Source organism: Macrobrachium rosenbergii, chromosome 23 (assembly GCF_040412425.1).
Source record: "Macrobrachium rosenbergii isolate ZJJX-2024 chromosome 23, ASM4041242v1, whole genome shotgun sequence".
NCBI lineage: Eukaryota > Metazoa > Arthropoda > Malacostraca > Decapoda > Palaemonidae > Macrobrachium > Macrobrachium rosenbergii.
In genome coordinates, this window is record NC_089763.1 from 9,547,265 (window position 1) to 9,558,739 (window position 11,475).

General features: G+C 37.9%; 1 protein-coding gene across 1 annotated transcript; it reads left to right on the forward strand.

Annotated features, from left to right (window-relative positions):
* Positions 1 to 173: 173 nt before the first annotated feature.
* LOC136851005 (uncharacterized) lies at positions 174 to 962 on the forward strand. Its single transcript, XM_067124978.1, has one exon. It carries the CDS (start codon positions 174 to 176, stop codon positions 960 to 962), a length of 789 nt encoding a protein of 262 aa, XP_066981079.1.
* The last annotated feature ends 10,513 nt before the right edge of the window (positions 963 to 11,475 follow it).

Here is an 11,475-nt window from a genome sequence, read left to right on the forward strand (position 1 = left end):
TGTTAGATACCTGTGCCGAGAGATCATTTATAAAGGAATCTGCTCTTGAGGGACTCCACTATAAAAGCAAGGGAGTTGAAAACATATCATTGAGAGGGTACTTAACTGCTACATCAGTTAAGGAATATGAAATGGTGAACATCGCTGTACCTCATCGGGGTAGATTAATAAGTATGGATTGTATAGTGGTAGACGAGCTGCCAGAATATACAAAGAAATTCGGCGTTAAGAAGAACGTAAGGTTGTTGTGTAAAATGAAAATCAGCTTAGCTGATAAAGATTTTGATCTACCCATAGAGAAGCAATCACCTATTGAATTGTTGATAGGGGTTGACAATGTATACAACATCTTACACCCAGGGTTTAGAAAATTTGAAAATTTAGTATTGCTACCAACCATATTTGGTTACGTGGTAACCGGAACATGTAGTTCTCTTCCCACCAAGGATACTCATGTTTCCATTTTAAAACTGGCAGTGGAAACCGACAAAATAATTGTGGCTGAAGGGGCTACTCAGTTAAAGGATCCAAGGGAAGATCTTAAAAGTTTGTGGAGTCTGGATCATTTAGGTATTAACTGCAGTGAAATAACAGAACAGGAACGGAAGGTATTAAAGAACTTTGAGAGTACTATAAGTTATTCTGAAATTGACAAACAGTATGTTGTGGCATTGCCTTGGAAAGGCAATAAAAGAAGATTAACTTCCAACTTTGGGTTGGCTTTAAACAGATTAAAACAACAGTGTGTCAAATTTCAGAAAGACACTCAGTATCTAGAACCCTATCAGAAAATTCTGAAGGATCAGGAGGATAGGAGATTCATAGAGAGAGTGGAATGTTTTAAAACAGAAGACTGTCATTTCTTGGCACACCATGGCATTAAGAAGGACAGTGCAACAACCCCTGTTAGGATAGTATTTGACTGTTCGGTTAGACGGGAAAAGTGGGTTGAGCTTGAATGATTGTTTGTGGACGGGACCACATATAACAGCTGACCTGCTCAAAGTTCTGCTGCAGTTTAGAACAAAATCATTTCCTTGTATTAGTGACATTGAGAAAGCATTTTTAATGGTGCAGCTCAGGGAGGAGGATAGGGACTATACTAGGTTTTATGGTTGGAAGATCCAACAGACCCTAACAGTAAATTGTTAGTGTAAAGATTTAGAGTTGTTTTATTTGAAGCTATATGTTCTCCCTTTCTGCTGAATGCAACGATTAAGAAACACCTGTCTATGGTAGAAGGTGATGTAGAAAGGATAAAGGAAACTTGCAGTTCACTAGCAATGATGATAAATACTGGTGAATTTTTTCCTTGAAGCAAATATGGTATTTGCACAGGCACATTTATATCTGAAAGAATGGACGAGTAATAATGACTCGTTACAAACTATTGCTAAAGCATATGGGATTAGTGCCAGAGAACAAACAACTCATAAGGTCTTAGGTCTGAACTGGGACAAAGAAAAGGATACCTTGACATTACATCCGACTAAGATAAATAAGTCCGGCCAGACTAAGAGAGAAGTGTTGAGAACTGTTGCACGGATTTATGATCCATTAGGGTTGCTTCTACCCGTTACTATTAGAGCAAGGATATACCTGCAGAATTTGTGGAAGCAACAACTAGATTGGGATGAACAACTCCCAGACCTGTTACAGAACCAATGGGTTGAGTTATCCGAAGACATAGAAAAATGTCTTGATATTTTCTTTCCTAGGAATACTAGCCTAGGAAAGGGGGATCCTTATACATATTCTGCAATGCCAGTGAGTTAGCATATGGTTGTGTAGCTTATAGAGTAAAGAATGAAAACTCTCATTTAATGATGGCAAAGGCAAGAGTAGCGCCTATTAAGGAATTAACTGTTCCAAAACTTGAGTTGATGGCATTGTTGCTAGCAGCAAGAATGGCCAAATTTATTAAAGAATCCTTTGAGAAGGGTGAGTTTGTAGAACTGTTCGTTTGGTCGGACAGTAAAGTCGCTCTAAGTTGGCTAGTATCGAAAGGTGTTCTCCCTGTGTTTGTGAAAAAGAGTACAGGAAATAAACTCTTTAGTTCCAGAGGCAGTCTTGTCCTATGTGCTTACAGATGATAATCCCAGCAACTGGTTGACACATGGGAAAAGGACAGAAATGATCTTGGATAGTTCTTTCTGGTGGGAGGGGCCCCCTTGGTTAAAAAATTCCTCTTGGCCAATAGATAGGTCATGGGTTGGTGGATCACTTGTGCAGGGTAGGGAAGAGAACAATTTGGTCAATACTGTAGGGGACAACCTGAATTGTAATAGTCACTTGCTGAATTGGGAGAGATTCAGCAAGGTTAAAAAAGTCTATAGGACCACAGCATAGATCCTATGATTTTTTAATAACTGTAGGAGTTCAATCAGTATGAAGAGGCATGGTGAATTGACCTTGGAAGAACTCCAAGAGGCAAAGAATAAGACCATTGCCATCATACAGAGTGGATATTTCCAAGAGGAATACGAGAGTTTGATGAAGGGGAGTAAGAAAACCAAAACTGGCCCTCATACACCAATTGAATCTTTACCTGGGCAACGGGGTAATAAGGTGTAAGGGTAGACTAGAACCCGCACAGTTACCCGAATCTGTTAAGTTTCCCATACTATCCCATACTATTGCCAAAGAGTTGCTGTGTTACTTGGGTAATTATTAAAGAACATCGTGATGCTAATGCTCATATGGGTGTAAATGCCACTGTGGCGAGTGTCAGACAGGAATTCTGGATCCCACAAATAAGGCAACTGACTAAGAGTATAATTCACCATTGTGTTATTTGTAGGAGAACGCAGGGGAGGCCGTATAGACCCAATACTGTATAGTTCCTCCATTACCTGAGTTCAGGGTACAATGTAAGCAACCTTTCAATACCACAGGCATGGACTACACAAGCTCATTATGGGCTAAGGGAAAAGGACAAAGCCCTGAGAAGGCTTATATCATCTTATTTATGTGCCCGATAACCAGAGGCATACATGTGGAGCTAGTTGATAACCAGTCCTGTGACTCGTTCCTCATGAGTTTTAGAAAATTCTGTAGCAGAAGAGGTTTCCCAGCTCTCATGTTGACTGACAACGCCACCACGTTTGTAGCAACATCAGAATACCTTAAGACCGTCAGAGAATCCCAGGGTAAAGGAATATCTGTTAGATATAAAGTGTAACTGGAAGTTCATTCCAGCGAGAGCACCATGGTTTGGTGCTATATGGGAAAGGCTGATAGGACTTATGCAGTCATGTCTAAAAAAGATTGTAGGACAAGCCTTGCTCAGTTTTGAGGAACTGACCTGTGTGCTGGAAGGAATTATCAATGACAGACCATTAAGTTACACGCCCAGGGATTTGAATCAGTTGGAAATCTTAACCCCTAACCATTTTGATCCTTGGATAAAGCTCAAGTCCTTCCCAAGAGAAGTAGTAAATTGGGAAGAGATCTCAGGTGACCCTACCTATGGATAAGAGTTCACCTATAAAAGATTCCTATAGGTATCCAAGTTGTGTGACGACTTGTGGAAGAGATGGGAGGAGGTCTAATATTTAACAACGTTAAGAGACCCATCAGTAGGAATGGTGCATGGCTCTTGGCCCAGGATAAAGGAAGTTGTCCTCATTCATGATGAGGGCCAATAAAAGTGGAAATGGGCCAAGTGATCGAATTACACTTGAGGAGAGACAAGGTCCCATAGGGGCTACTCTAATAAATGGCACATAGCCAGGTTATGAGGCCTGTAATTAATTTTAATTAGAGCTGTGGTTCCTAGATAAAGAAAAATATGTTATGCAGTGAATAAGTAGTAAATTCCTAGATTCATTTGCATAACTTGGTTTCCCTTAATCTAAAATAATTTAGATGTTGATTTTTAAAATAATTACAGGCCTCATAACCTGGCTATGTTTTTAGAGTAGCCCCATGGGACCTTGTTTTCCCAAGAAAGTAATACGATCACTTGGCCCAACTTCCACTTGCTTTGGCCCTCATCATGAATGAGGACAACTTTTCCTTCCTGGGCCAAAAGCCATGCACCATTCCAAGTGATTGAAATTCAAACGCTAAGTTAAATATTCCTCTCCCATCTCTTCCACAAGTCGTCACACAACTTGGATATCTATAGGAATCTTTTCTCGGTGAACCTCTCCAAAATTTGTTAGGTAGGGTCATCAGAGATCTCCCAATTTACTACTTTCTTGGGAAGGACTTGAGCTTTTCCAAGGATCAAATGGTTAGGGTTAAGATTTCCAACTGATTCAAATCCCATAAATAAAACTTAATGGTCTGTCATTGATAATTCCTTCCAGCACACAGGTCAGTTCCTCAAAACTGAGCAAGGCTTGTCCTACAATATCTTTTTTAGACATGACTGCATAATATCCTATCAGCTATTTAAACATATAGCACCAAACCATGGTGCTCTTAAAAATGAACTTCCAGTTATACTTTATATCTAATTCATATTCCTTTACCCTGGGATTCTCCACGGTCTTAATATGTTATTCTGGTGTTGTACAACGTGGTGGCTTTTGTTTTGCGTTGCACCACTATGAATGACTCAGGACTGTTTCTAGTCTGTTGACTTTCACTTGATAGTATGATATGTTTCTCAGGGCTTTGTCCTTTCCCACTCAGTTTATATGTTAGGTTGAAATTGTCTATTAATAAACGACCGTGTCAGACTTCACTTTAGTAACAGGAGGGTAAGTGATTCATTAATAATTTCTCATTTTCATAAGTTTTATTTTATTCTAACTCTACTATATCACACGGCCAGCCACCTGGACTTAGAAATTTCTTGATGTTAAGAGAGGAGCGAGTGACACAATCCTACCCAATTTGGTTTTCAAGTAACTCTCGCTAAAAATTGATCAGAATGAACTCTGGACCTATGTTGAATAAAACTCCGCCTCCTTGAGGACGTCTACTTTACTCTTAATGGTTCAATCTTAACTCCCACTTTTTGCAAGGACAAATCAGGTCAATTTTGCTGACCTTTTCGCTTCATAACCTATCCTCTAACTCCTCCTTTCTTTCACACATCTTGGAGGTTTGTTTTGGTTACACTTCAATTTACTTGGTCCCATGACTCATCATTTTGAACTATCAACATCGTGTCTCTCTCTCTCTCTCTTTCATAATCCCGATCAGTGAATCTCATACTTATTCACTGCATAACATCACTCGGTCACCTACCTGCATTGACTACAATGCAAGTAGATAACCAACTCAACTTGACTATAGTCAATTACTTCAATTTCAATAATTTCTACTAACAAGCAATAAATGCAAGAAATATTATAATGCATCATAGTGCTAACACAAACAATACAAACATGAATTACATATCAAATACTCAAACTAAATGCAGAAAAATTATGGCAAAGTAAATATATCAAATGCCTATTACTCTCTGGTTATCAATCATAAATTGTAAAAATAAAAAAAATCAATCATCAAATGTTCAAGTGCAAGTCAATGGTAAACGCTATCACTCTCTAGGAAGGATTCTGTCCATCATGTCCTTGATTATGGTAAGCTTATTCAGTATCAATTTCCTGACAATTATAAAAGAAATAAAAGCAAACAGTACCAAAAGAATGACATTTATGAATGACATAATAGGAGAAATCTCGGTCTTATATATATGAAAGAAAGTATGAACCTCTTCTAGCTTTGTGAATGTCTCCAATTCCAGTTCTGAAAGTTGAAATTCGTTAACAACTGCAAACTGATGTACACTTTTACTGAAATTCAAACTGTACGTCGTGAAAACTGTTGGTTTGTAATACAAATTATGTAAAATGACCAGTTCACAAGCAGATGAAAATGAGTGTACGTTAATGAAAACTACTTCTGTTTTGTTTGACTTACAGTCAATCTTAGCATTCAATCTGTTTGCTGAGAACACAAAATTTCATCATCAATGATTTCAGCCTTGAAAGTTTCTGTAAACGGTATATATTTACAATGGTTCTTACCATTCTTGTTGTTTACAAGATCATCTAGGCAATGAAGAGCACTCAATGGTTCATAGAAATTCACAATGTTACAAACATATACACCATCACTAAGCATGACACATTCCCTGAATTTATGTTCGGGAATTTCAGTCACTAGGAAAGAATCATGCTGCAAGGCAAAGTGTCGAACTGTTCCTTCTAGTACAATGGACTTATTATCTACTACCATTGGGAATGGATAGACTGACATCAATGAGTTGACGTCTGGATTGTTGAAAGGGATCACTAGTATGATTTGATTGGCTATCACTTTCACTGTTATCAGGCCATAATAGTCCACTATATTTTCTACTAGTGGCTTCAAGTGATTGTTCACAACACATTTCTGAATAATGGCTTCAATTTCACTAGGGGTTATCAGAAAAGGCGACAGCAGGTTTTACCTGCCATCATGATTGCATTGAGTAATTCCTTGTATTCCAGAAGGAAATTACTTGTTTCTATGAGCAGTTGCTCCATCATTTCTGTTTGATGGATTCTAGCAATTTCTGATGAAACATTATGGAGGGCACTATTCACAAATTCTTTCAGCACTGTGATCATTTTCTGATTTTGATTGACATTTCCTATTACTTTATTATAGACAGTGCCCTGCTCAAAGCCCAATTTTCAAGTTGTGCCACTCTTTCCTTTAGCCTTTCAACATTACCATCGGTCGCCACTCCAAAGAGATTGTGTAAAGCGACGCCTATAAAGGGTATGAGTGATCGCTACTACTTTCCTTGGCATAACACTATCGATGTCCCTCTGCAACTTGGAGAGCATGTCGTACAAATTTCTATCTTGGACACTTTGTAATCCTGCCCGTATCTGATTGCTCAGCTGGACTAACTGCTCTCTCTGATCGATAATGGAGTCCGTCTGGATCTTAACAATGGCTAGGTCCTGTATCATCTTAACCTTGCCATGCTCCTTGATGATGGCTCCCTTCCTTAGTTGTACGAGTGAGTTCACAATTTGACTCACTGCCAACCACCATACAATCCATTTGCTGAAATAATGTTATCAAGCAGTAAAAATCTTATCGACTACATTTGTTTACCATTGCACTTGCCATTACCTTCTTCTCAAATTATACCTTGGGGTCATTGAAGATTCTATTTTATTATCTATCTTATCTTTATTGGACAAATCTTTCAACTGGGTAGACGACCAAGGTTCTGAATGAACTACTTTAATGTGGTTCCAATGTACAATGGATTCTTTCAAGGTAATTTCATGCATTAACTTGAATTTATTCAACTTCAAAACTTCTAAAACTCTATATGGACCTCAAATTTTGGTGATACTTTAATATTAGGTCCTTCAAGAACATGATTGAGTACATAAACTTGTTGTCCTACCTTTAACGAGGGTATGGTGGATCTGTTATTGTAATACTTACTAGATTTTTTATGTAACTCCTTTAATCTAGCCCTGGTGACTTTAACGGTCTCGTACGTGCGTCTTGTCTTCCAAGCAATATAGTCCTCGTAGTTGTACGTACGTCTGGGTGGTGCGGCATCCTCCAAAAGTGAATTTGGCATTCTCTTTTGGTAGCCATACAATAGGAAATGAGGAGTTTCTCCTATTGATTCATTTACTGTGTTGTTTAGAGTAAACTGTATGTCTTCGAGAGTCAAGTCCCAGTCTTCAGTGCTTAACCTGTTACCAATGTTTTCAGAACATCCTTTATCTTGCGATTTGTTCTTTCTACTGCTCCATTTGAGCTTGGCTTATATGCTGTTATTTGACATTTCTGTATTTCATAAAAGTCACACAATTTCGTTAGAATGTCACTAGTAAATTCAGCAGCATTGTCTGAGAGCAAAACTTGAGGACATGAATGTCTGGTTATAATTCTAGACTTAAAGGCTTCTGCCACCGTTGATGCTTCTCTGTTTCTAGTTGGAACAATTTCTACGTATCTGGTCAAATAGTCAATGAAAACTAAAATCTGTTTATTTCCTCTGATGGTGTTCAGGAATGGACCTAAGAAATCCATTGTGACTACTTGAAAAGGATTTAATTCTGAAGGATACATTTCAGAGGAGCCTTAACGTTGACATTCCCCTTTATGTATATTACATAGGGTACAATTCTGAACAAATCGAGTAGCATCTTCACTACATCGAGGCCAAAAATAGTTTCTAGTGATTGTTCTACATGTTTTCTTAATTCCAGGATGTCCTGATAACTTGTATGAATGGGTTAGTTCTAAAACGTCTTGTATTAGTGTATTAGGAATGTACAAACGTGAACAAGCATTTGGTTCGTCTGAAGTCTTGTACAATAACCCATCTATCAATTGAAACTCTGAATTTTTCTCACCTTGCAAGAGGTTACCTATTACTTCCCTTATTCTAGAATCCTTTTGTTGTTCCTGACGAACTTTGTCTAAATCTAAGTCTGTGATTTGACAACTGAAGGCGAAATTATGAGTGGTAATTTGTTTCTCGTTCTCTTCTTGTGATCTAGATAAGGCGTCAGCTAATGTGTTATATTTACCAGGTATGTATCTAAATTCTGGGGCAAATTCTAATACGCTAACGAACCATCTATTGAACTTCATATTATTGGTAAAAGCCCTTTTCTTGAAAAGATCACAAATGGGTTTATGATCTGTAAGAACATTAATTTTATGTCCTAGCAAAATGTGTCTAAATTTCTGTAATCCCCAGACTAATGCCAAACATTCCCTTTCTGTTGTACTGTAATTTCTTTCAGCTGCATTCAAAACTCTACTGGCATAGTATACAGTCCTCATCCTTGTTTTATCCTTTTGCATCAAGATGGCACCTAGTCCTGTACTTGAAGCATCACAGGCTAAGTAGAATTCCTTCTCGAAGTCTGGATAAACTAGGATAGGATCTGTTATCTATCAACATATCCTTTAGTGTTTTGAACGCTGCTTCCTGTTCATCTTTCCACTCATAGTTAGCATCTTTCCTAGTTAACTCAGTTAATGGTTTTGCTATGGTAGCAAATCCCTTTATGAAAGGTCGATAATACCCTACCATACCTAGGAATCTTCTTAGTGCCTTCAAATTTCTTGGGGCTGGATAGTCTACAATAGCCTTAAACTTTCCTTCTTGCATTTTCAAACCATGTTCACTGATAACATGTCCTAGATATTCTAGAGATTTCTTCAGAAACTGACATTTCTTAATTTTTTACCTTTAAACCGGCCTTTCGGAGCCTATCTAATACTAATTCTATTGTCTTGAAATGACTCTCTACATCCTTACTAGCAATTATTACATCATCAAGATAAACCGATACGTCTTCAACATCTCCCAAGATTTGCAGCATTAAACGTACAAACGTTAAAGGAGCTGAAGTAAGACCAAACGGCATTACCTCAAATTGCAAATGTTCTTTATGAGTACTGAATGCCGTGAGATGCTTGGATTCTTCATCGAGAGAACTTGCCAATATCCACTCAGTAAATCGAGGCTAGAAAAACCTTGGCACCTCCTAATTGAGCTAACATGTCATTAATGACTGGCATTGGCATTCGATCAGGGATGGTGTGGAATTCAATTTACGGTAATCAATTACCATCCTCCATGTACCGTCTTTCTTTGGAACTAGCAGTAAAGGTGAATTATAAGGTGACTTAGAAGGTATTACAACTCCATCTTCCTTCATCTCTTCAACCATCTCGTCTACAATGGGTCTTTGACTTATTGGAAGTTTGTAGTTAGGTATATAAAAAAAGTCTAGCACCATCTTCTATGACTATTTTGTGCTGCAGGACATCTGTCCTTCCTAACTTATCTCCTGTTACTGCTACAACACTCCTATATTTCTCTAATATCTGTATTAACCTGTCCCTACAATGAGGAAAATCTGTATTATTTACTTCCCTTCTAATTTAACTCTTGTGTCAGCTACAGAGACAAATGCTTTTCACTTAGGGTTAGTAAAGGGTTAGTAATCACAATTCCCTTACAGAATTCTATGCCGGCATGCAATTCTAGTCTCTTGTCAGAATAATTATACACATAAGTCGTACAATTTCCACCATTAAGTCTTACTAGGAATTGTCCATTTTCACAAAGTCTGGTAAGTCTTCATTAACTAATAACACATCTGTATCACCTAGGTTTTATCTGTTACAATTCTAAGACAAATCTTTGTCAGACCTTGTGGATGCAGTATAACGCTATTGTTTAATTTGAGTTTTACAAGATTATCATCGGCAGTACTAACTAAGCAGATCTCTTCTGCATTCTGTGCATCGGCAGTGTAACAGACATCAGTATCATCTGAACTTTCATCTTGTGGTATCACAGAACCTATCTCTGTCATTTTCAGGTTGCCTAACAGCAACACCTCATTGAGATACTTCTCTTCAGTATCTTCTCTTATTATTAAGTGACTACAATCTATTAGCGTGTCAGGATCGTCAGGTTGGGAAAAAAGAACTAAGTTCTTCGGAGGTATCTACTTGTTGTGCACTTGAGTTATCAGGTTCATACCTGCTATCTGAGAATTCCTCCTGAGTGGCTTCTAGGCTTTTAAAAGTAGTTTGTCTATCTTCTCCTATTTCTTCTATCATTGAATTTCTACTCACTGTCCTACCCAAGTTAGCATTAAATTCTATTTCTATCTGTTGGATGTCTACTTCTTCAGATGAGGCTGTCTCAGGTAAAGTGATCAAGTTTATCTGAAACTGTTCCTCTTCTTCAAGAGGGCAAACATTTCCTCTATCAATTTCCTTGATAGTTATTCTTCCATTGCTACAATCTAGTGTAATTCCACATCTTTTCATAGCCTGGAAGGAAAATAGAGCTTGAGCTGGAAAATATTTCTCTTCCAACACCACAAACTCTTCCTGTATTTCTTATTTAGAATTTCTATCTCTAAATTGACATTGCCTATAGCCCTTATTTGCTTTCCAGCGATCCCCTTTATGGTCCTATAGGATTCTCTCATTTGGGAAAGCTCACAACCTATATGTTTTATTAAAGTGCCTTTATCTATGATACTTACAGTACTGCCTGTATCCAACAATATGGAACTCAGTACACCTTCTAAGTGTACTTGTATGATAGGCAACTCTTCCTGACACGTATTAAAATTCTTTACAGAAAACACTATTTCATTACTTCGAGTAATGTCTGTTGGGGACACATCCTTATTCACTGTCACTATTTCTTTCTGTAAGGATGGACCTTTCTGCTGCACTCTCTGTGATTGTCACTGAGAATCCCCTTGATTTGGGTTACTGGGGAGGTATTTTGGATTATTAGGCTGAGTACTTTGGTTATTTTGAGACCCTGAGAATTTCCCTGTTTGTTGTACCAACAGTTTTGGATCAAATGTCCTGTCTTATTGCAATTCGAACACCATTTGTTTCTTCTACAATTCTGTGTTGTATGGTTGTTATAACCACAATTTCCACAACTTTGTCTCTGCCTATTGAACTGTGGCCTATTATTCCCTGAATTTTGGCCTTGAC